The 25,575-nt window shown below is 45.1% G+C and overlaps 1 protein-coding gene across 9 annotated transcripts in view; it reads right to left on the reverse strand.

Annotated features, from left to right (window-relative positions):
• FAM135B (family with sequence similarity 135 member B) overlaps nt 1-25,575 on the reverse strand; it is a 362,884-nt gene that overhangs the window by 35,989 nt on the left and 301,320 nt on the right. For all 9 annotated transcript variants that reach the window (XR_010141340.1, XR_010141341.1, XR_010141342.1 and 6 more), the window contains 2 exons: nt 10,415-10,570; nt 9,224-9,297 (listed from right to left, as the gene is read on the reverse strand). Coding sequence is in view for 5 of the 9 variants with exons in the window: in XM_024251153.3 (XP_024106921.2) it covers nt 9,224-9,297; nt 10,415-10,570 (230 nt within the window). In the remaining 4 variants the exon portion in view is untranslated. The remainder of the gene's footprint in view (nt 1-9,223; nt 9,298-10,414; nt 10,571-25,575) is intronic.

The raw sequence follows: 25,575 nt of genomic DNA on the forward strand, positions 1-25,575 counted from the left end.
ATGTCCCATATTCTTTCTTTATGACATATATATCCTTCCATCAACAGGAATTCAATTCCAGAGTTTGGAATAATCACCATTCCTAATTCGAAGGCTGGGGTGGTAGAAAGTGTGTATTCCCTTCTCATCAAGTTTCTCAGTAGGGGAAGAGTTTATTTTACTCTATAAAGGAAAAGCATGAACATTTCATCATTTTTTTCCATGCCAACTCAATCACTTTTCCCTCAAGGGAAGAAGGAGCCTTATGGCTATGAGTTTTGGGAAGACTTGAGCTTGCAGAGCTAGTTTATGTGTGTCTGTCTATCACTCTTGTTGGAGCAGCTCGGCCTCTGGAAGCCCCCCTTCTCCAGTCTTGTAGGCCAGCTGTCTGTAGAAGAGCTTTGTAGCTGTGAAACTCTGCACAGACTCAAAGCAACTTCTCAAACTCAGCATTCTCAGTAACAGATGCAATGAAGATAAACGTATAGAAATATATAATATTTATGTATGTATATTTCATATAATATACATATTGAATTTACATATTAACTATGATTTCATATACATATCTATTTAATATACATACTAAATATGTATATTTTGTTTCCTTCTCATTTTTCAATTGGATCTTAACCCACCACAATAGAAGGGAAGGGTTATTTTCTCTTCCTCAAAGCCCTGAAGGCTGTTACAACTTCATAACTGAATTCTTGGAATATTTAACTCTTCAAATGTTCTGTGAATATTTAACTCTTTAAATGTTCTCTGAATATTTAACTCTTCAAATGTTCTTCTCGGAATATTTAACTCTTCAAATGTTCTTCTCGGAATATTTAACTCTTTAAATGTTCTTCCCGGAATATTTAACTCTTTAAATGTTCTTCCCGGAATATTTAACTCTTTAAATGTTCTTCTCGGAATATTTAACTCTTTAAATATTCTTCTCAGCATATTTAACTCTTTAAATATTCTTATCTGAGTGTTTAAATGGAGTTTTATTGCACTCAATTCTGTACCTTTTGCCACCTTCTGAATCTGGAACTTCTGGACCAGTTTTGGTTTTATTAGAAAATATGCTGAACACCTGTGAACTTAGGATGACGTACACGGGCTAGGAAGTATACCTAGAGGATTGCAACTTGACTTTAGGTCGAACAAGCCAACATTCATGAAAAAAACAAGTGATTAAGCAATATAGCAGGACAGGTGTGGGAGAGTCAGGTCTAAGTTATGTTATGCAGGCTGTGATCTAGGGTAATGCAGCTTTTTTTTTTATTATTATTATTATTATACTTCAGGTTTTAGGGTACATGTGCGCAATGTGCAGGTTAGTTACATATGTATACATGTGCCATGCTGGTGCGCTGCACCCACTAACTCGTCATCTAGTATTAGGTATATCTCCCAATGCTATCCCTCCCCCCTCCCCCCACCCCACAACAGTCCCCAGAGTGTGATGTTTCCCTTCCCATGTCCATGTGTTCTCATTGTTCAATTCCCACCTATGAGTGAGAATATGCGGTGTTTGGTTTTTTTGTTCTTGCGATAGTTTACTGAGAATGATTTCCAATTTCATCCATGTCCCTACAAAGGACATGAACTCATCCTTTTTTATGGATGCATAGTATTCCATGGTGTATATGTGCCACATTTTTTTAATCCAGTCTATCATCGTTGGACATTTGGGTTGGTTCCAAGTCTTTGCTATTGTGAATAATGCCGCAATAAACATACGTGTGCATGTGTCCTTATAGCAGCCTGATTTATGCAGCTTCTTGAGCACAGGGCTTTTGTCAATGTGACCAAGTACCTAAAACAATGCCTAGCAAGTGTTGAAAAACTGACTGAAAATGCTAAAGGGTACATAGGAATCAGCGCCTATCTCTGATTGCAGGAATCTGAGGAGTCTGGCTCTAGGCCAAAATCCTGTGCGTGACTCTCAGACCCAACCACACGCAACTGCAAGGTTTTGCTAGGCAGGCCTCATGGGAGAAGCTTCCTTGCCATCCTTAAACTTGATGTACAGCCAGTGCAGTGTGGCTGTCAGGAGGAAGTTGCAGGATAGTTGTGTCATGCAAGATGTAAGTAAGACACTGTTACTATCTTTTTTTTTTTTTTTTTTTGAGACAGAGTTTCGCTCTTGTTGCCCAGGCTGGAGTGCAACGGCGCGATCTCGGCTCACCGCCACCTCCACCTCCCAGGTTCATGCGATTCTCCTGCCTCAGGCTCCCAAGTAGCTGGGATTACAGGCAGGTGCCATCACACCTGGCTAATTTTGTATTTTTAGTAGGGACAGGGATTTTCCGTGTTGGTCAGGCTGGTCTTGAACTCCCGACCTCAGGTGATCCGCCCACCTAGGCCTCCCAAACTACTGGGATTACAGGCGTGAGCCACCGCGCCCAGTCCACTATCTTTATTTGAAGATTAAATATAGTTTAAGAAATGCAAATGGGTGCCAAGTTGACAAGGGGTGGATTTGTGATGGTTGATTTTGGATGTCACCATGATTGGATTATGTGATCCTTATATGGCTAGTAAAGCACTATACATTCTTAAACATTGCATGGATTATTCTCAGTGCTTCTGCTGAAAGGGAAATGTAGGTGGTTTCGTGTGGATTAGAATGACTGGGCTGCCCCAGGGGTGTCTGTGAAGGTGTCTCCAGAGGACACTGGCATGCAAATTGTGGGATTGAGTGGGGAAGATCTACCCTTAATGTGGGTGGTACCATCCAATTAGTTGGGTCCTGGATGAAACAAAAAGCAGAGGAAAGGCAAATTCATCTCTCACTCTCTCTTGGGTCTGGAATGCTCTTCCCCTGCTCTTAGATGTACGAACTCCAGGTTCTCCAGCTCTTGGACTCTGGGACTCTCAACGACACCCTCTGCACTCCATGTGCTCCCAGGCCTTTGGCCACCATCAGCTTCCTTGGTTCTGAGGAATTCCAACCTGGCCTGAGTCACGCTGCCAGCTCCCTTGGTCCTCCAGCTTGCAGAAGGCCCATCATGGGACTTCTTGGTCTCCATAATAAAGTGAGCCAATTGTCCTAATATATTTCTTCTCATCTCTCTCTCTCCATGTATATCCTATGGGTTCTGTCTCTCCAGAGAACACTGACGAAAACAGATCCCAGTAACAGAAATTACCAGGTGCTAATCGACTGAAGCGAGTGGGGGGAGAAGTGTTCCAGGCAGGGATGCTCTCTCCTCCACGGCAAAGATCACAGTTAGGAAACACCACAATCCACCCCACTCAGCCCAACCAAAGGCAGTGGTGATGTCCACTTACCCTGCTCTGTTTTTACAATGCCTATCACCTTCCATCATGCTGCATAACTGATTGATTCATAATGCTTATTGTTTAGCACCTGTTTTCCAACACATGCTGTTTTGCTCAATGATGTATATCCCAAGTGCCTTAGACAATGCCTCCCATACAGCGAACAGTATTTGACTAAAACATACTTGTGAAATCAATAAAATCAATCAACATGGCATATTCAGGGAACTAGGGAGCTCTGCAAGAGTGGTTCAGACGGCTGAGGCTGCAGCAGGAAGGTCCTGAGCACATTTTTTGAGTCTGGACTCTATGTGGGCAATGAGGAAGCAGTGAAGACCAATAGGCCAAGAAGGGCCGCAGCCTCATCTGTGTTTTAGAATGATTATTCTGACCAGGCAGGGAGTCTGTGAGAGAGTGGGTTTCTTTACATGTGTGGCGCATGCAGGTGTGTGGTTACAGGTGTGGCATGTGTGCATGTATGTTTTCCTGAGTGTATGCATGTGCACATGTGTTTACATGGACACATCTGTGTTTATACAGGCAGAGGTGTGCATGTGTGTGCATATGAGTGTAGCTGGGTGTATGCACGGTGCATATATGGGAATGTTATTGCTGCATGCACACATGCATGTTTATGTGTATGTGTTTTATGGTGTTCTATGGAGAATAAAGAGGGATAAGCTAAGAAAGGCCAATTAAAAGGCAACAATATTTGAACAATATTTAAAGGGAAAAACAACTTTCTCTCTGAATTAAGCAAACTGCAGGGAGAATGTGGAGTTGGAGTTGGAGTTAAGTTTATTATTAGCACAACTGGAAGTGAATCTTGATTTCTGACACTCCAAGGCTCTGAATGACCCCACCCCTGCCATCACTGTAACTCCTCCACCTTCCTCTTCACACACTGCCCTCCAGCCTCACTGACATTCTCCTAGATCTTTGGTGCAGCATTCAGGCTGTGTCTGGCCTCAGGGCCTTGGCCCTGGCTGTTACCACCACCGGTAATGCACTGTCCTCCTGGGCTGCTTCCCACCTTCAGACCTTAGTGTAAATGACACCTTCTCTGAACTGTTCTCCTTTAACACCCTACTTTAGGGAGCCGCTGGTCCTACTCGGTCAAATCAGGAACTTTCTATTACCCAGTTCTTTAGCCCCATCTTAAATTTTCTTGCTTATTTGCAAATTTATTTATTGTCTTCTCTGTCCAGTGAGGGCAGAGACCTTGTCTACCTTGTTAGCTTTTTAATTCATTGTATGGAAAGCCCCCAGATCAGTTCCTGGATATAATGGATGACGAATAATTATGCAGAGGGAGGGAGGAAGGGAAGGAGAAAGGGAGTTGAGTAAATAAATACGTTAGCAACTAAGGGTAGCATTAAGTAAATAAGAAATCCTCATTCCTTATCATCAAGAGGATTCCAGCAGGAATCTGAACTCTGCCTTTGCCTTTTCAAACTGTCACCTCCCGTTCCCCTCCCTGCCCATTCCTTCCCCACCCCACCCATGGCAGAAACCACACAAGTAGGGAAAGAGAAGCCTGGAATGCAGCCTGCATAGGTCGGCCTTGCACACCTGTGTGTGAGTGTGCATGCTCCATGCATGGCCCCTGTTCAGCACATGGTCACCTCCTCATCTATCTAAATGACACTCTGGGGGAGCGGGCTTTGCTTGGAAACCAGTTGTTTGCACAGTAGGCAGAGACACTCCCATTCTGAGCATTCCGGCAGAATCCTTGGATTTTATTTGGGCTATCCTGTGTGGCACATAGGGAAAGAGTCTCCTGAAACATACAGGACCTGGTTCATCTCCTTTTTGTTTCAATATCAGGTTTACCTGAGTCCGGACTTATGCTGTCAGACTGTAATCCTGACTCCAGGAATACACAGCGAAAGCATAAAGACACTTCTGTTTTAGAGGTTCAGAAATCTGCATTTCACTTTATTTCTCCTCACGTATTCTTTAGGATGATGGCTCAACAGTGCACAGAGAAGCCAAAGCAAGGAGGTTACGAGTGTGGCCTCTGGGCTCCAACAGATCCATGCTTGTGTCACTTGCTGGCTGTGTGGTCTAAGGTAAGTTACTTAACCTCTCTGAGCCCAGGTTTCCCCAGTTTTTTGTTCTTTAAAGTGGGGAGGATAATAGTACCTACCTCATAGAGTTCATGTGAACATTAAACGAGCCAAAGCATGTAAAGCACTCAGTTTCTGATCAGAGTAGTTTCAATAGACTAAGCACCATGAATAAATGCCTATTCATTGGCACCAGGTAAAATGCCTATTGTGGTCAACCCTATGGACATAGCATCTCTTAGAATGAATTCCTTTTGAAAAGTTAAAACTTACAATTATCAACACAGGAAATGCAAAAGTCAGAGTGATGTCTCATTACTATTGTTATGAAAATGAATACATCGGTATAGACCTTCTATTCCATCACCACTTCCACGTTCATTCCTCAGCAAACTTTCACCCAATACCTCTTTGCTGTGTGAAAAGCACTAGCTAGACATTGGTAAAACAGAGAAGAGGAACAGTAAAACACACCCTTGCTACTGGTCAATTCTAGATCATTTGTTAACACTTTTTAAAAATTGTGACCCGTGGCAAAAGATGGTCTTCATTTCCATGGCAACCCAGTGCAATCACATACTCCCAGAAACACACACACTGAAGGAAAAGTTTCAGCAAACACTCCTTCCTCATACCATCTATTTTGCCTTGCCCTGTCCTTTCCTACTCCCTCCTATCCTATCCTATTTCATTTAAGAAGCACTGTTCCAAACACACTAAGTTGATTTCACTGTCCACTAAACGATTGTGACCCATCGTTGGAGAAACACAATTTAATCTGAGCTTGAACAAGATGGGTCTTGACAGCTGAGTTTCACCTGTGCCACCATCTACATTGCCTCATGTCCATCCTGATTTGGGAGTGTGCTGCTGCCTTGTGTAAGCAGCATGACCTCCCCGGGGTGACTACCTTTCTCCAGCTCTGACCTCCAGGTGTGCAGAACCATGTTCATGCACAGGTGCCAGCCCTGCATAGCCACTCTTCACTATCTCACAGTAAGCCTCACTTCTCTTCACAGCACTTTGTACCTTTTCTCTAGCAATCTTCTCAGTCTGAAATAAAATTCTCCCTCTGTTTTACAGCTCTTCTTATTCTTGATGACCTGGCAAAAAGTTTACTTTCTCCTGAGTAGTATGCCGCTTATCTTAGTCTATGATTTATGTTTTTTGTTAATGTCTACTATTTACTGAATGCTTACAACATTCTCTAATCTCTAAAGTCACTCAGAGGATAAACATTACAATCTCCTAGGGATCTGGAGAGCTCCATCTCCCATCTGATTCAGATCTCCCTCAACCGTCACCTTCTCCAACAGACCTTCTGTGACAATTCATGAACTAGGACTCTCTGTTCCTCTCACAGCGATGCATGTTTCCCTATAGCACTCATTACCACTTAGCATATCATATCTATGTACTTGTAGGCCTTCCATCACCAAAATATAAGCTCAATGAGATAGTGGATTTGTCTGTTTTATTCACTGTTGAATATCCAGCACTCAACATAGTGAAGACCTAACTAACACAGTCAACACTAAATATATTAGTTATTGAATGAAGGACTCTTCCCTTTACACCTAAAAAAATCAGATATAAGAGATTCAGTAACTAGTTTGATGTCACAAGCATTACAAATTACAGAATTAAGATTTCAAATCATGTATATAAGATTTGAAATGCCAAGGCCCATAGTCATTTGCTGGTAAAAGAAAAACAAAAGCATTAACCATAATTATCATAGTACACAATCCAAAGTCTTTTCCTGGCTGACAAGGCCCCACATGGACTGGTCCCTACTGCCCTCTGGCCCTCCCTCCCGCCCCTCTCCTACTTTCTCATTCTATTCTAGCTACACTTGCCTTCTTGCTGATCTTTAAACACATTGTGTTTCCATATCAGAATCTTTATGACAACTATTCTGTCTACCTAAACAATATTCTCGTATGTCATGGCATGGCTTGCTGTAACCCCAGACACTGTTCAAATGTCACATCTTCAAAAAGACTTTTTCTTATCACTTTGGCTAAAACAGACTTTCTCTTCTACTCAGTGTTGCCTTGGAGCCCATTCACACTGGTTTGCAAGAGCTAACTGTGCACATCTCTTCCCAATTCCATATTCGGTGATAGTACAATGGTAGCTTGAAACTGGCCATTGTGAAAACATTTGCACAGAAGAAATCAGCAAACACTACAAAAGGCAGTTTGTCCTTTGTCTGTTTTTTTTCTCTTCTGAAAGCTGGTGGTTAAACATTTATGAGATTACTAGTCATACCCCATTTCTCTTAATTTTCTGTGTTCTTATCTTGCTTTTTTCTTCCACTTGTCAAAACTTGAAATTATATAATTTATGTCTTGCCTGTTTCCTCACTAGGATGAGTGACCCATGTATACAGCACCTTTACTGTATTATTGCTGTATATCCACTCCTGTGTGGACAATACACATTCACTTACTTCATCAGTCACCGTCTAACATTTTCTGAGCAGAGTCTGTGGCTAGCTCCATGTGTTCCATGTTCATGTACACGCCCATTATGTCCTCACAATTGCTGTCTTACCCACCGTGTGGATAAGGAAGCTGAGACTGGATGGAGGTGAGAAAAAAACGAGACGGACAGAAACATAACTCTCTCAAGGACCAACTGCTAATAAATGCAGGAACAGGGTCTTGAACCCATGTAATATGAGTGCTGGGTCATCTACAGTTTGTACAGGGGGTCAGTGTTCCAAAGCTCTTCCAGGACAGCAGTTGTCTTTGAGTCTGCCTCCTCTGTGCGTGCTCACACTGCTTGAGAATGCAACCATGGCTCCACAATCTAAGGTTTACCTATTGTTGCAGTAACTCTGGAAAGAAGATTTCCTGCAGGGACCTTGATGTGCAATATTTTTCTCAGTGACCCTCCCAGTTATGTTTGTATTTGTCAGATTAGCTCTTCTCTGATTTTAATTCTAGAAAATATATTCTCCCAGTTCTAGCTGGCCACTGGGATAAAAGAATTAATGAGTGAGTGAACGACCGTAGAAATTCCTAGACTTGTCATTTCAACACGCAGCTGTGCTTTCCTTGGTGCCACCCCTTTACTTGCAGAATCCATGAGACAAGCCGTGAATGTCATTGTACTTTCCAAACGGAATGAATTGTGGGGAGAAAATAGGATTCTAATGAGAAAAGTGAAAAAGTCGCCACATCCGTCTTGAGTGATGGATGGGTCTCATGTGTTTCTCCTTCTATTTTTGCTGTGGCATCTCAAGCATCTTTCCATCCACATTTAATGTTTGAGGTGAACATACCATTTGGAAGCAAAAAGAAACCCTTGGATTGTGGACCAGAGGACAAAACATATTGGAGGATTCTCTGCTCCCACTCACCTGGGAATCTATGAGACAGTGACCTCATCCTCCATCAACCCTCTCACTTCCTGGAGTACTTTTCAATTTTTTTCTGGAAGAAGGCAAACTTAGCGATCATCAGCCCTCCTAATTATCTAGTTCAGACTTAATTCTTATGCTAAATGCATTTCATAGCTACCACGGAGTCTCAGGCAAATTCTATGTTTTTTCTGACATAGTTTGAGGCCACACCACCTGCTTCTAATTCATTTTGCAGAGGACTCAGCACAGATGTCTTCAGGGACCTAGGGTGCCTTGATTCTGCCTACAAAACCATGATACTCAATGAAAGAAAATTTTGGCTGGTGACCTTCTCTGACACCTGCCAGCTCCCCACTCTGAAATCTGTCTGATTCTTTTGCCTGCAGAGGAAATGCAGACAGAAAGTGCAGAGGTGGGCAGACTTGTCTTCTTCACATCCAGTGAGAAAGTGAAGAGTAACTTTGCACAGCATGTCTTAGGTGGCTGATTTTAGGGATGAAGTGGGCATGCAATGGATACTTACAGATTCTCCTGAAATGTCAGGACTGCAAGTTTTTGGTGCTCCATGTAAAAGAAGGCCTCAGAAAACCTTCGGACCTGCAGAATAAAACAATGTAAACAGTTCAATTCTTTAGGTAGGTATTATCTGCACTTTCTTTTTTTTTAATCGAGGCTCAAAAAGATGAATGATATTTCCTAATAGGAGGAGAAGCATGCCCCTGATCTGAAGGTCCTGAATCAACAGTCTTCACATTCCTCCAAACTGATCTCTCTCCTTCAGAGCTCTTAGCCCACACTTGGTTTATGAACACACGTGAATGCAGTCTATGAATCTGTTCTTGCATTGCTTTTGCTATTATTTTTAACTTGAGGTCTTATTTATCCTACTAGAATATAAGACCTCTGTGAACAGGGTCCATAAATAAATGCAGATGAAACAGAATTCCCAAACCCAGTCATGTATGCTCTTTGAACATTTTGTGGACTCTGATCTTCATTATGTTTTGTCATCTTGTTCTAATGAGATGTTGGTCTAAATACCAACATATTTAGTTATGCATCAGCACCTACCCATATGCATCTAAGCTGGTGGCAGAGAAACACACAGAGAGCAATGTCTTACAATAAAAAGCACTTTTTCAGCTGGGCGCGGTGGCTCATGCCTGTAATCCCAGCACTTTGGGAGGCTGAGGCGGGCAGATTGCCTGAGGTCAGGAGTTCGAGACCAGTCTAGTCAACATGGTGAAACCCCATCTCTACTAAAAATACAAAAAAATTAGCCGGGTGTGGTGGCGTGAACTCATAATCCCAGCTACTCGGGAGGCTGGGGTAGGGGAATTGCTTGAACCAGGGAGGTGGAGATTGCAGTGAGCTGAGATCACACCACTGCACTCCAGTCTGGGTGGAGTGCGAGACTCCATCTCAAAGAAAAAAAAAAAAAAAAAGAAAAGCACTTTTTCCAAAATACTTTTAATATTTCTTGTGATAGGCTCTGAAATCCTCTGAGATTGCCAAGGCAAGTACTCTATGAATGACACAGCAAAGGCCTGAGAGGCTAAGAAAGTTCACAACGCCACCCTGCATGATCACGGTACAGACAGGAAAGCAGGAAGACCTAGAGGCCAATCCCAATGCTTGATCTAATTCTCATAAAGGTTCCTCCAAAGAAATCAAATGCATGTGATCAGAGAATGCACAGCAGTTGGCCACTCACCCTCAGGGTGTGGTGTTCCTGGGTGAGATAAGTGGTCACTTGGGAGTGCAGAGTGACCGTGTCCAGGAACTGGGTCCACAGAGCCATCATATGGGACGTGAGCCAGGCCAGATCCTTGCTTATCTGCTCAGCGATCTTCTCTGGATTGTTCAACATCTGGAGAGGCAAAAAAAGGTGGTAGTCAAGGCTCCTGACTCCATGAAGTCAGGAGTAGCCTTCTTCCTGAAGTCTTTACTGACTTTTCTGTTTTCAATAAATCACTCTCCTTTCTCTGTACATCTGTAGTATTATATTACACCTCATAGTACTATAGGATCGTGTTATCATGTTTGATCTGGAAGCTAAAACAGCAATGGCAACAATAAATTATTGAGGTCCTGTCTATAGAAAAACATCCAAAGCCCTTAGTCTAGCAGGCAAGATTGCCCACTACCTAGTCCCAGTGTATCTTTTCCATTTCATTTTACTTTCATGTATGTTCTGAGTACAGCTTACTCTTAGATTTCCATAAACATCTTGCACCTTTAATATTTTCTCTCTCTCTTCGTTTATCCTGGATATCCCCTTTCAATTTTTCTATCCAAGCCTTCTAATCCCATCACCACAAAACTCAATTCACCCTACTTTTCAATGCCCAGAGCCAACAACACTTGCTTTATGATGTCTTCACAGTTGCCACCAGCTGGAAATTTTTACTCACATTCTCCCCAAACTCCTCAAGGTACCCCAGATCCACCTACTGGACTCTACTCTGTATCCCATCAAATTCTGGATGCAGTACTTCACAGCAGTTATAACTTCCAATCATCACTATCTCCTATGTGTAAGGTAGAGTACCAGGTATTTGCCGGTGCTCCCCATCTAATCCTGCCAGATACCCTTTGGTAGAGTTACTGTGGCCATCCAATTACAGAAAGTGAAATGAAAGTCAGTAAAAGAATGCCCAACCTCACACACAGCAGGGATTCAATGGAAGGGATGTATGACTATGAAGCCACATCACCATGTCACCTTCGCATAGTAAGTGTTTAAAACACATCCTGAGAGAAGAGAGCATCTCTGTAACCTCACAGCACCTGAGGACTGAGGCAATTCATGCACGGTAGGTGCTCCATAGCTTTTCTCCACCATCCTCCTCGCACTACTCCACATTTGTTTTTGTTTTTTTTTAGTGACAGGATCTCACTCTGTCACCCAGGCTGGAGTGCAGTGGTGTGATCATGGCTCACTGCAGCCTCAAATTCCTGGGCTCCAGCAATCCTCCCATCTCAACCTCTGGCTGGGACTACAAGTGCATGCCACTGCACCCAGACAAATTTTTATAGAGACAGAGTCTCACTATGTTGCCCAGGCTGGTCTCGAACTCCTGGGCTCAAGTGATCCACCTGCTTCAGAGTGTTGGGATTACACGTATGAGCCATCACACCTGGCTTCACTCCACATTTCTTATGGGGGATTCCTGGTTACATTAACTAAAACGTAGAGGAGTTAGACTAGAAAGGGCCTAGAGGCTTTGGGAGAAGGCCCTTTGGACAGAAATGCTTTAGATAGCTGCAGTTTAGAACCAGGAGAACCATCTTTTGGGGGAGTAACTTGAATTCTGGAGAGGTGAGAAGAGAGGTCACATCTCTGAGGATGGCAGGAAGCCAGTTGCCAAGGCCTGTCACTGACCTCTAAGCTTCATCACTTATTCAAGCATTTAATCCCAGGCACATATTTAGAATAAGAGAGAACTCAGAGATGAACAAGAGAGGGTCTCTGTCCATAGGGAGCTTTGTTCAGTGGTGGATATTTCCACTCATTAACGTGAGTTAACAATCAAAAGTACCGTGGAGCTTTCCACTATGCACAATAGACCAGGGACACACAGCCATAGCCACATCCAATCCCATTCCTTTCTCTTCCTTGCCCTGTGCCTCAGTTTCCCCATCTGTAAAGTGAGTATGCAAAGCAAATTACTGCTTTTGGATGTAAAATATGAGGGGATCCAAGTCCAATGCCTAGCTTGAAATGCTGGAATTTTCTTCTGCTATTCTTAGACTGAAGACTGGTGCTAGATGGAGACCAATTGGATAAAGTGAGACATCCAATGAGTAAGAAAAAGAGGGAAGGAGGAGTTTGGCACCCAGTAAGGTTCTCTAAATGTTGCATATTTTTGCTTTATCATGGATGACTTGCTTCCAGATACGGAACATCATTCAGCCACAGCATCATCTCTGAGCTGCTTCTTCCAAAAGGTAAGATAAGTCTGTGATGATGACACAAGCTATGAAACCCCAAAATGAGGGAATGGCCTGCATTTTCTTCTGATGGAAGCTTTACTTCCAGCACTGGCTCTGGGGCAGGCAGGGTCAAATAGGGAATGGCCACTCTTGGCCCATTCCCATACATCATGGTCAAAAGTGTTAAGTAAAAACTGGGGCCGGGCACGGTGGCTCATACCTGTAATCCCAGCACTTTGGGAGGCTGAGGCAGGCGGATCACGAGGTCAAGAGATCGAGACCATCCTGGCCGACATGGTAAAACCCTCTCTCTACTAAAAAAAAAATTAGCCGGGCATGGTGGCAGGTGCCTATAGTCCCAGCTAATTGGGAGGCTGAGGCAGGAGAATTGCTTGAACCCGGGACGCAGAGGTTGCAGTGAGCTGAGATCGCACCACTACACTCCAGCCTGGCGACAGAGTGAGACTCCGTCTCAAAAAATAAAGAAGAAAAGAAAAGTAAAGGTTGAATGGGGAATATGGTGGACAGGGTCAGTCATTACAAAACTTCCTGGCTAGAGAGTGAGGCTTTTGGATGAACTGTAAGTGACTTCTATATAGATTCTTGAACCAGTGCCTCTCACTAATAAGACCCAACCTTCTGCATCAGCACATGGCACAACTGCTCCTGAAAATGCCCCCCACCTCACCTCTGCCCACCTCCCATCCTGGCCCAATGCACTCCCGTTCCCAGCCATACCAACCTGCCGGCAGTGGGCTGCACACACACCTGGCCCTCTCCAACCCCAGGCCCTTGTTCAGGCTGCTGGTCTCCCTGAGCACCTTCCCCCGTCACCTTCCAGTTTCCTTTCTTCTTCTTTTCATCACTTTGGACTTGTCTGTCCTCTACCAGGTAACCATTTCAGAAGCCAATTTTGTGTCTCCTTGTTTCTTTTTTTTTTTCTCTAAATAATTTCAACTTTTGTTTTAAATTCAGAGAGTCCATACACAGTCCATATTGCTTCTGATGACTCTTTTGAACCTTCTCCAATGCTCCGCGTGTAAGTCTAAGATCCTTCTTGACGTCTACTTGACCTGCACGGGCACCTCTCATAGCACCTCCACCCACGTGTTGTTGGCTTCACTTCCTACATCCCTGTTTGCCTGCATTTTGAGCTTTAGCCTTCTCAGTATTCCCAGCCCCTAGCACAACAGCTGATAGAGAGTGGGGGTCAGTGACTCTTTACAAAATGAATAGGTGGCTCGGTGTCCGTGGGAGGTGTCCCAGGCCTCCCGAACTCAGACTGCCTCTCCCAGGCTCCTCGTTCCCTCACTCACAGCACCACCAGCACGCCACCAACACAGTGGCACCGGCAAACACAGCACGAATCCTGAGCTCCGCCACCAGAGTGAATAAGAGAAAAAAGAAAAGCTATTTATTAAATGTGTCTTTGGGAGGATTATGTTTCCTCAAGTTGATTATAGAAATGGCTTTAGATAAGGTTAAAGAAGCTTCTAATTAAGCCACAAGAGGACTTTTCTACTCCACAGATGCCCGAGCCTGTGCAATCAGATGGCGAGCTTGGAAGGGTTTTTTCCAGAGAACGAGGAGGCCCTTTACACTAACAAGGAGGCAGCTGCAGCCCAGAGCTGTCATAGCTGAAATTCCCTGAAAAAAGGCCTGCCATCCACGCCTGCCACACTTTCACCCTCATCACCTGGGTGCTAATCAAGCACCTTTGTTCACTCCCTCACTCTGCCAACTGAGTGCCGGTTCTGTCCCAGCGGTGTGCCGAGCTCTGGGGAGCCAAACATAAATGCATACAGTCCAGGAAGAGGTGTATGATCATGTTATAGCTATTTAATTAGATAATTATAAAATACCTGTAAAGTACTGTGCAAGAGATATATACTGAGTACTGTAGAAACGTCATGGAAGGCTTCCTGGAGGAGGTGATACCTACATTACATCTTCAAGGTGAATAGACATTAAGTCAAGAGAAGCCTGCTTTACATTCCATGAACAAACTGTGCTCTCTCACTGGTCGTCAATTATAGTTGCCCATCGGAATCACTAGGAGGCTATAAGTCCACCAATGTCTGGGCCCGTCTCAGATTCTCTGAGGGTGTGGCCTAAACATTAAATCTTTGTAAATTTTTCCCAGGTGATTGTAATGGGCAACCAGGGTTGCAAACTCCTGCTTGGTCACAACCCCTGCCTTCGTGCATGTCCTCGTCTTTATCCAGAATCCCTCCCCAACACCTTGTGTGCATACACACTCAGGCCCACACACACCTGTGATGTCCACTCCTGTTTCAGATCTCAGTTCTGTGCCATCCATCCAGGTGCCCTCTCCTACATATACAGGAGGGGGGGTCTAAGAATAACAATGGCAACATTGACAGTTGAGATTTACAAGGTACTGTGCACCAAGAGCTTTACAGAAATTTTAATCTACTTAATTACTTAATCCTTATAGTAATCCTACCATAAATCTAATATTATCACCCTTAATTTATGGATGGAGTAACTAAGGCACTCGAAATTTGAGCAACATGCCCAAGATTACAGATAGTAAGTGGGAGGCAATGTCTGGACCCAGGAAGTCCAGCTCCAAAGCTCTGTTTAGTTGCCAAGCAATGCAGCCTCTCATTAACCCCTCTACATGCTGTGTAGACCTGCATGCTGGCTCCTGTCCCACTGCATGTATTACAACAGCATGCTCACATGTCTGCTCAACTCACTTCAATATATATTTGTAGATGACAGAAGGAATCTCCTGCAAACTTTGCATGTATCAAACTCTAAACTCACATAATATACTTGGAGACTTCTGGCATGGGATTCACTTAATACCCCCTTCACTGAGAATTTATTTTTCCTTCAGATGTTCAAGGATTTTTATAACAACAACATAGCAATAGTTCTGCAAGTGCATCCACTTACATGACTTTGGACCAAGGGTGACGTGGATGAAAGAAAATTCAAGTTGTTCCGGGAGACATTTTATCAATGAAAAATGAAATCCAACATCTTGTTGAGTTCAGTTTGATAATTACTTTGGGATCTATTCTCTACCTGGTGCTATTTGGAGACGCGTTTTGCATTTTTGCTTTAGCAAATATTTAGCACGCTTAGTATGTTTTCGTAACAGCCTCCAAATATAAATAGAACTCAGTCCCTTCCATGCACGAATTCATGGCTTAGTGGAGCAGGAACAAAGTAACACAAATCATTAAACTAAACTGAGCCATGGCTGGGATGGAGCGCGGCACCATGAAACACAGGAGCTCACGAGGAGCTCTCAGATCCCAGGATCTCAGATGGTTTCCTGAGAAGTCAGCCTTTGGTTTGGGCTTTGCAGGCTGATGGGGATTGTGTCAGGAATAAAAACAAGGTGAGATGGGATAGTCCGGGCAGAGGCCATAGCTTGCAGAAAGACACTGTTTTTGCCCCCTGAAGGTCTGAAATACAAGGTGTGCAGGAGGGCTGGGGCACCTCAGGGACAGGTGAGAGGAGCATCACATGTCCATGGCTTTCACTTCCATCCTAAGCAATCAGGCCTTCATCTTGCGGGTGAACAGGATCTACCAGGAGCTTTTAACCAGGACAGTGAGAGTTGTCCCTGTGTTGGTTTCCATGCTTCCTGTAGCACACTCTGTATGGGAGGCTGTGTGAAGCAAAAGATGAGTCAGACAAGGGCTCCCCCAAATGGGGCCTTGTGGTTACAGAAGAAGTCCCCGTGAAGAGTGATACTGACATGTGGTGAGGTCTCACTGGGCCTAGAAGCTTTCCCATTCCATGGGACGGGCCATGGGAAGGCAGGCTGGGTATTGCTGCCAAGGACCCTGGAACCTCTGGAGAGATGCTCTGTGTGTACTGCTGCAGAAAAGACCAGCAGAGAAGAGTTGAACCCTGTGTCCAGCTTCATGGCATGGCAGAGGGGGACCAGGAGACAGCTATGTGCCTGCTGGATGTCCACCTAAAGGGCGACCCCCAGTGAAGGTTTAGAGTTCAGACACACACTATTCAAACCGCGGTACATGATATCCCAGCTGCACCATCATCTCCAGGGAAGTAGTTGCAATTGCAGAATCTCTTGTCCCACCTCAGCTCAAAAGAATCAGAATGCACCTTTTAACAAGATCCCCAGGTAATTCATGTGCACATTAAAGTGTGAGAAGTTCTAAAATTGGAAAGAGAAATTGTTTTTTATCAAACCAGCTGCCTCCAGCTGAGCTTGGTGTTCCGGGCTGCCCTGGGCAGGCTCTCAATAAGCTCAGAGTCACCCTCTATAGTTAGTGCTGTGAAGTCCTAGCGCCAGGAATTCCCTGACCTGCGGGACAGGGAAAGGAGAGGTAACAGTGACCACAGTGGACAGCCAGTCCCCAAAGCTTTAGTTTCCCCACTAGGAATCAGGCCTAATAAAACCTACATCACAGCATCAAAACGAGGACCCATTGAGCACATGTGTAACATACTAATCAATGGGACCAGTGCAGACTAGGTGCTTAGTTTCTAGGAATGGCTTTCTTTCACTCATTGTTGGGAGGTAGATAGTGTCCCGGAGGGCCTCTTATGCTCTTTACCCCCTTGAATTTGAGGTCAGCTCCTTTGCAGCAGAACCTTGAGAAGCCACTGGGCCTCACGAGACCTGAGTGTCCTCTAGAATCACCGACTTCAAAAGGATGTTAAATGAAACAATGCATTTAAAAACCCTCTGACAAGAGGACTGGTCAAAGCAAACAAACAAATGAAAGAAACAAACCCCAAATACACAATCTCCACCACTCCCCTAAACCAACAAAACAGGCTGCCCACAGTCAGAAGCTGCTCACTGATGCTTAGTAACTGTACTTATCATTAGTAGTTCCTGCTAGGAGGGTATAGCTCTGGGAAAGACTACATGACAATTTGGGATCTTCCAGAAGTTTACTAGGGGGCAACCAGGGAATTCTCTTGTGTTATAGAAAACCCTACATTGCTGTATTATAAAAAATTAAACAACAACAGCAACATTGCTCTCCAGTTGATACTCAGCATGTGTTGAACTTGTTTGTACCAAACCTCATGTCTGAGTTTCATTAGAACCTGCAGGTCCTCTGCGAGGAGTACACCCCACTTCCTAATCAGGCTTCACAGCAGGGGTCCTCACCAACTGCTCCAGCTCCCCTCTCCAGCCTGCCCTGCATCCCCACCTGATCTCCACCTAGGTGGGACCCAAGTGCCCACGCTGCTTCAGTCTGGTGGTCCCTTACCCTGGGCTTTGCATGGCTGTTCCCTCCGCCCTGAGGGTCCTTCCCTGACTGGTGTCTGACACCCCCCACTCCTTCAGGGCAACATCCCAGGCTCCATCTCAGCCTCCCCAGGCAAGATAACGTGCCCGCTCCTCCTTGCTCCTGCAGCCCCTCACCTCTCACTCCCTGGTTCCAGTACTGACCACATCAGCAATGTCCACCTTATCTGTGAACAAATCTATTTCTCATTGAGCTGCAAGTAAGTCCTCGTTGGTATCTTCTATCTTTGTATACCCAATGAATAGTCGAGTGGTCAGCACACAGTAGATGCTAAGTAAACGTTTATAAGAATTGTACGGAATAAAGATTCATCCACATCACTCCATTACTGCAGAGCTGTGTATCTTCAAATTGCTTTAAATCACCCAAAACACTTTCCAGCCTTCCCACCCCCACCACTGGCAGGAGTGGGGGAGACCAGGAGCTGGCAATGTTCTACCTCTAAACAGTGCTGCTGACTTAGCTTGCTCTTCAGGGATTTTTGGGAAGCGGGTGTTGTTTCTTCCATTGCAATGACCAGGCCAATTCTTCAGCAAACCAAGGAGTAGGCGGAAGCACACCCCCATACACCCTTTCCACCCTCTTCATCCAGCCACATCCGTGCAGCAGTTGGCTAATTTAGTTGCTTTGTATAAAATAAAGCCTGTGGCAATACAGTCACTCAAAACCAAGAACCGGTAGTCCAGCTTGGGGCACCGCCCTAGAAGAGGAAGGCAATTAGTTGACCTCTCATAAAATATACTTGATCAAGTCATTGGCAGCCTTCATCCTAACCCCTGAATCTCCCACCAGAACCACTGCGGGAAACAGACAAGATAGCATTGCAATGGAATCCAGGTGGCCTTGCGTTTAGGCCCTGGGCCCACCCCTTAGTGATTTGTGGACTTTAAGGAAGCCACATTTCTCTGTGTCCACTTAAAGCAAAATGACTGGGGATACTTGAGTACCTCCCTCCTTGTATTCCCAGGGCTGCAGCAAGGATAGAGGCTGGTGAACCATGGCAGGGAGGCAGCATTCCCTAGGCCAGGTATGTTGGTATTGTCATTGTTGTAGTGACTGCAATTAACCTTAATCATCAGTTCCTGACTCAAGATTCACTCCCTTTCCTTGTATGGTATTGTGATGGAAGGGAATTAAAATTTCTTACCCCCAAACATATTTCTTTGACATGTATTGAAAAGGCTGCTGCTTGGCCACCAGGCAGAAGTGACCTTGCAAAACTGCCTTAAGTGGGAAAAATTTGTATCTGCAGAGAATCTCTATCAATGAAGCCAGGCTCCCTCCCTTTTTCATGCCTTTCCCAAGATCCAGGAGGGATGGAGAGTTCCACACCTTTAAAAGTCCGAAAAGGAACATGTGCCACCTATTCTCTGTGAGGGAGACTTCATCTACACAACAAGGCCACCTTGGCTGGCCAAGCCTCTTCTCTCCCTCCCATAACCTGGTTTGCCAGAATCTAAGCCCCCATCTTTCTGTAACCTTAAGGTGGTGTGTAAGTTTCTGTAACTCACTGGGAAATTGGGTCTTTAGGGGGCCAAGAGCCTATAGCCCCCATATGATATACAAACATACACATACATATATATCTCTCTCCACAGTTTCTGTCACAGAGCTTCTATTAATAAAACCCTTGACATTTCTGAAGTCATAGGAACGTCTTTTGTTATTCATAAATTCCTTTCAAACATATGCTAATTGAGCCTGTGCTAATGAGGTGACTCTTGACAAACCTTTAGATAGCTTTAGGGTAGAGGCTGTTTGCCAGAAAGACCAATCCATGATTGGAGAGTTGGGACATTGAGCCCCGCCCCTAATCTCTGGAGAAAGGAGAGGGGCTGGGGACTGAGCTAATCAACAATGGCCAGTGATTTAATCAATCGTGTCTAATGTCAGGGAACCTCCATAAAAACCTTTAAGGGATGGGTCTTACAGAGTTTCTGGGTTAGTGAATGCCTTCACCTGCTAGGAGGATGGTGTACAGGTGAGGACACTCACCTGCTAGGAGGATGGTGTACAGGTGAGGACGCCTTCACCTGCTAGGAGGAGCTCTACAGGTGAGAGGTCCCTGCATTTGGGTTCCTTGCAAACCTCGCTCTGTGGAACTCTTCATCTGGCTGTGCATCAGCACTCTTTGCAATATTCTTTATCATAGAACACTTTCAGTAAGAAAAGTGCTTCCTGAGTTCTCTGAGCCATTCAAAAAATTATTAACCTAGAGGAGGGCATCATGGGAGCCCCTGATGTAAAGCTGATTGGTCAGAAGTACTGCAGGCCCAGGACTCACAACTTGCACCTCAAGTGAGGCCTGTCTTATGGGGCTGCACCCCTAACCAGTGGGATCTGATGCTGAAGCCAGGTAGACAGGATTGAGTTTGAATTGGATCACTGGACATCCAGCTTATGTCAGAGAGTTGGCAAGGTTGTTGGTGTGAGGAAAACCTCCATGCATTTGGTGTCAAAGTGTCTGTGGATACAGACAAATCCTAGTAGTTCTTTTCTCTACACAGCTTGTCAGCCTCCTTTCTCATGGCTCTCTGTGACTTGGGAATGTGTTTCAGCTCCGTGGTGCCTGGGGCACACAGGCCTGTTCACTATTAGCCTGGGATCTCTCCACAGAGCCTCAGTCATCCCATGCCCTGCCTTCCTGCAGCCCTGCCCACTGTTCCACAAGCACAGCCTTGCACCTCATGTCTTGCTGCTCCCAGGTTCCATCTACCGCCTTTGTGCAAACAGAAAAGAGGCTCCGTATTCTCTCCAGTCTTGGCTCCAACCTAGCCTCCTCTCTCAGGTCCACTGGAGCCAGCCTTTTCCTGGGTAGAATTAGTGGCACATCAACCTGGGATCCCTCTACCACATACTGATAGGGACAGGAGACAGGAAAACTCTGGGCAGAAGAGGGAAGGTCCTGGCAAGGGCCCCATCCTCAGGCCTGGAACTGTGGCCCAAAGTAAGCACATGCATTTCTATTTTCCTGCTCGAATGTTGCCTTTTCAAAACTATCCATGGCCTGCCCCACCCCCCATCCTATGCCCATAAAAACCAACAGGCTATACCAACAGAGAGAGGAGAAGAGGAGAAGCAGCTGGATGCCTCCCCAGAGACTACGGTTGCAGGCTGGAGAGAAGCAGCTTGACTTCAGAAGGATGGCTTGACAGCGTTGTTTCACAGAGGCATCTGGCTGGGGATGGCCAAACTCTGAGGGAAGATTATCTTCCCGCTCCATGCCCTTTCCAGCTCCCCTTCCCACTGAGAGCCACTTGCATCAGCAATACAAGCCTCCGCAGTCACCACCCTTCAATTCATTCACCATCCTTCAATCACTTCAACCTCATTTTTCCTGGATGCCAAACAAGAGCTCGCGTACCACAGGTGTGGATGCAAAAGACTATACACTGACTGTCTGCCCTCATTGGCGGAAAGCAGCCACCTCATGCGAAAAAGCGAAAAAGTGTTAACTGAGCTGTTAACACTTAAGACATCTGCACGTGGCAAAGCTAAAAGAGCATTGACTGTAACACTCCTTCTGGGACTTTGGGGGTCATGGGTACTCCCCTCTAGATGCTGCTGTGAGGCCCACATGGACTTTCGCCCCTCTGAGCATCCCAAAGCACTTGCCCCAGCTCCTGTACCTGCTCAACTCCTGTGAGGGGTTGAGCTCAATGGGATTGAGTGAGTGGAGTTTGCCCCTGCTGGTGCAGAAGCAGCCAGCTAGCTCCAGTGCCTACGTTCCAGTTCCTGCCCACAAAGGGGCTAGGGAAAATTTCCTGCTTCAATACAGTACCTGTATCCAGTGTGGAGTCCTAATAAGATAAGTAAGCAACAACAAGGAAGGGGTCCCAGATGCGGGAGAACAATTTTTTTGAGACATGGCTAATCACAGACAACCTGCTGGCACAACATCTTTTCCCAAATACCTTGTTCTGCACATAGCCCCAGCAGCACAACCTTATCTGCATGGAGCCCCTCCAGCATGGCACTTTAAAACTTCCCTCCAGTCTCTGACTCTTTGCAGACAGCCCCTTGTCTGCTCTGCTGCCTGTGGTACCCTTGCAACTTATCTTCATACCTTCGTACTTTAATAAATCTGCCTTTCTTTACCTATGACTGTCTTGGTAAATTCTCTTAGCACCTGCAATGCCAGCCCCAGCCAATTACACCTTCAATGGCCACATCCACAACCCTCACCACTGTAAATCAAAAATAAAATTCTAAGCCCCCAAACTTAAAATTCTAAGCCCCTCCTCTTGGTCAGGGGCATTCAAATGCAAACCTGAAGCACTAGTCAGGCCATGACACAAATGGTTACCTAGACATGCCTCACTATACCTTCTTCCCTTTGGAATTCAGGCACAGCTGACCAGCAAATTATAATGTTAAAACAGAGGGCTTAAGACTGACAAAACAGACTCCTTGTAGCAAGAAAATACCAACACAACAGACAGCAGGCCCTGAAAGAAACTGAAGTATTTTACCCTAAAATATAGTTATTTAACATATTTTGGAATGACCCTGCAAAGCTGCATCTTTAAGGGAAAATCTACATTGTATAGAGAATCTCCTTCCCTTTATGTTTTTTTTGTTGTTGTTGTTGTTGTTTTTCTGATGTGGGAGAGAATTAACTAAGAGTCTGGCACCTTTTTAAGTCTTATAAGAAACATTTACCATCTATTCTCTCTGAAGCCTGCTATCTAAAGACCTTCATCTGCATAATAAGAACTTGGTCTCCACAACCCCTTATCTTAACCCAGACTCCCTTGTATTGATTCCAGGTCTTTAGATAACCTCTTTCAACCAACTGCCAATCAGAAAATCTTTGAATCTACCTATGATTTGGAAGCCTTGCTCCCCCAGCTTTGAGTTGCCCCACCTTTTTTGGACCAAACCAATGCAGATCTTACATGTACTGATTGATGTCTTCTGTCTCCCTAAAATGTATAAAACCAAGCTATAGCCTGACCACGTTGGGCACATGTTCTCAGGATCTTCTGGGGCTGTGTCATGAGCCATTGCCACTCATATTTGGCTCAGAATAAATCTCCTCAAATATTTTATAGAGTTTGACTCTTTTCATCAACACCAGGCCCATGGAATACGATGAACAATGACAAGGATGGCAGTGACACTGGCGGTGGCATTTTGCCCCAAGCTCTATTCTGAGCACTGTGCACCTGTGACCCCACTTCATTCTGCTATGGCCTGCCCAACGCTGGGCAGCCAGCTGGCTGATTCAGGACTGTGCCCTGCAGTCTGGGCAGAAGCCTTTACCCACTACTTTTGAGGTGACACATGACAAAGGACAACAGCACACACAGGTCCATTGGATCAGTAAGTGAATACACTGAGTCCAAGCTCCTTTTGCAGATGGGCCAAGAGCCTCAGGGGTATGACATTAATGGCTCCAGGGTCAGTCACTTCCTCACCTTTGCTACTGTTGATCCACTCACTCCAACATTTATTCAGAGCTTCTAGGTGCCAGGAGCCCTTCTAAGCAGGACAAGTTCCAGAGTGAACAAATCGCCTCCCTAGGCTACGTGCTGCATGAGCAAGGGGTCACACTGAGTCCCCAAGGCTTAGACCTGAAGAACACTGGATCTGGGAAGCACTGGGGGCTTGGGAAATATTTGTGAAATTAATAAAAACTCTCATGGGCCAAAAGACGAATGGCAGTGCTTCCCGGGAAAACGTTGATCCTTTTTGTCATGAAGACAAAAGGAACTTGGACATTTGACCATATTCCCTGCCAAAGGCATGAGTATCACCAAACTCTACTTTATGACCACAAAAAATGACAAGCCAAAGCCCCCATCATTTGATAAATACTTGCACTTGCACCAGACATGATAGTTTGCATTTTCTGCATCTACTGCACCGGGCCAGGCCTCATGGACTCCATCTCTATTCCCTGCACCGATGCTGCCTCCTGGGCTTGCATCACACTGGGGAGGGCTCAGCGTCGCAGGGACCAGCAGCCTCACCCTGTTCTGCCGGTGCTGTGACTCTGGTCAGTGTGTGAGTCAAGCCCTGTTTCCTCATCCACTGAATAGAATGTGATGGCTTATCTTATAGAATTGTTTTATCAATTGCATGAGAAAATTCACACAATGTAGCCAGGCAACTAGCCAATGTGCCAGCTTATTGGCTAAGAGAAAAAGATGTCAATGAAACCACCATTGCAAAATTATAACTGAGATGGTGAAAGAGACCTGAACTAATCACTTCGTTCTTGAGTCTAACCTCCAAGCTGTCCTTGTTCATTCCTGGGCATAGGCCAAACTAACTTTAGGAGGAACTTCATTTCTAGTTTGAAACAAAGATAGCAGCCCTTTCCCAAAACAAACCCCCTTCTTGCCTGGTGAACTAGACTGCCTTTGTAAGACTAACAAATTAGCCAAAATCTTAGAAATTATGGTTTAGGAGTCATGCAGCTGGAGGCTACAAGATTCTGACCCTCACTCTTCTCAAATTGCTTCTATGGAATAATATCACTATTGTAAAACCTAAGATCAGTGCTCGAGATATTTTGCAGACCCTGCACTTGATGGATCAGTTGGCATCACCCACATTGATAAACTTGCTCATCTGGTCTTGTGGCCCCCACCCAGGAACTGACTCAGAGCAAGAGGACAGTTGGACTCATCACCAACCCAACCAATCAGCACTCCTGACTCACTGGCCACTACTCAGCAAATTATTCTTAAAAACTCAGATCCCCAAATGCCTGGGGAGACTGATTTGAGTAATAATAAAACTCAGGTCTTCTGTACAGCTGGCTCTGCATGAATTACTCTTTCTCTATTGCTATCCCCCTGTCTTGCTAAATGAGCTCTGTCTAGGCAGTGGGTAAAATGAACCCATTGGGTGGTTGCATCAGTGAAAACAGATTCATTTTTATCCCCATTTACAGATAAGAACATCAAGGTTCATAAAGATTAAGCAACTTGCCTAAAGTCACACAGTGAGTAGGTAGAGAATTCAAAGCCATATCTCCCTGGCTCCGATGTACATAATCTTTGCAATATAGGATTCTCCATCACTACCACCCACCATCATGTGACGTATAAGGAGAAAACAGGCAGTGGTCCCTGCCTGCCCTCATGACCGCATAGTTGGGGCTCTGGAGGCAGAAGGCCTGCTGCGTGTGAGTACCGATTCCTCCCACCACTTACCAGGTGACTTTGGACAAGTGCTTTGGTAATGATGAAATCTCAGGGGCTATAGAAAGATTAAAGGGGATTATATTGACAAGCACTTAGAACTGTGCCAGGCTGAGAATCCCTGAATATTAAATATAAGTCGGTGATGCTGGTGCTGTGGTGATCCTGGACTAGGGAAGAGAGGCTCCTGGAAACCTGAACATAACAGGCACAGAAAACAACACAGAGAACCTGCAGGCCACACCCAGAAGGAAAGAGAGTGGGCGTATTGACAAATAGTCACGAATCAGCTCTTCAGCCTGATCTCGTGATGGGAAATGGAAAAGCTGAATTGGAAAGCTGCCTGTTTCTGTGTTCCTTGTTGTTGTTTCAATTGCTAAAACTAAATTTCTGATAATTTACAGAGTAAAGCAGTTTCCCCTTGGGATGCTGAGCTGCACCTCCACAGGTACATGGCTCTGGCCAGGCCCTCAGGGGATGGAGCCTGAGGCAGCCCGAGCCAGCCCTGG

The sequence above is a fragment of the Pongo abelii genome, chromosome 7 (genome assembly GCF_028885655.2).
Source record: "Pongo abelii isolate AG06213 chromosome 7, NHGRI_mPonAbe1-v2.0_pri, whole genome shotgun sequence".
NCBI classification, from domain to species: Eukaryota; Metazoa; Chordata; class Mammalia; order Primates; family Hominidae; genus Pongo; species Pongo abelii.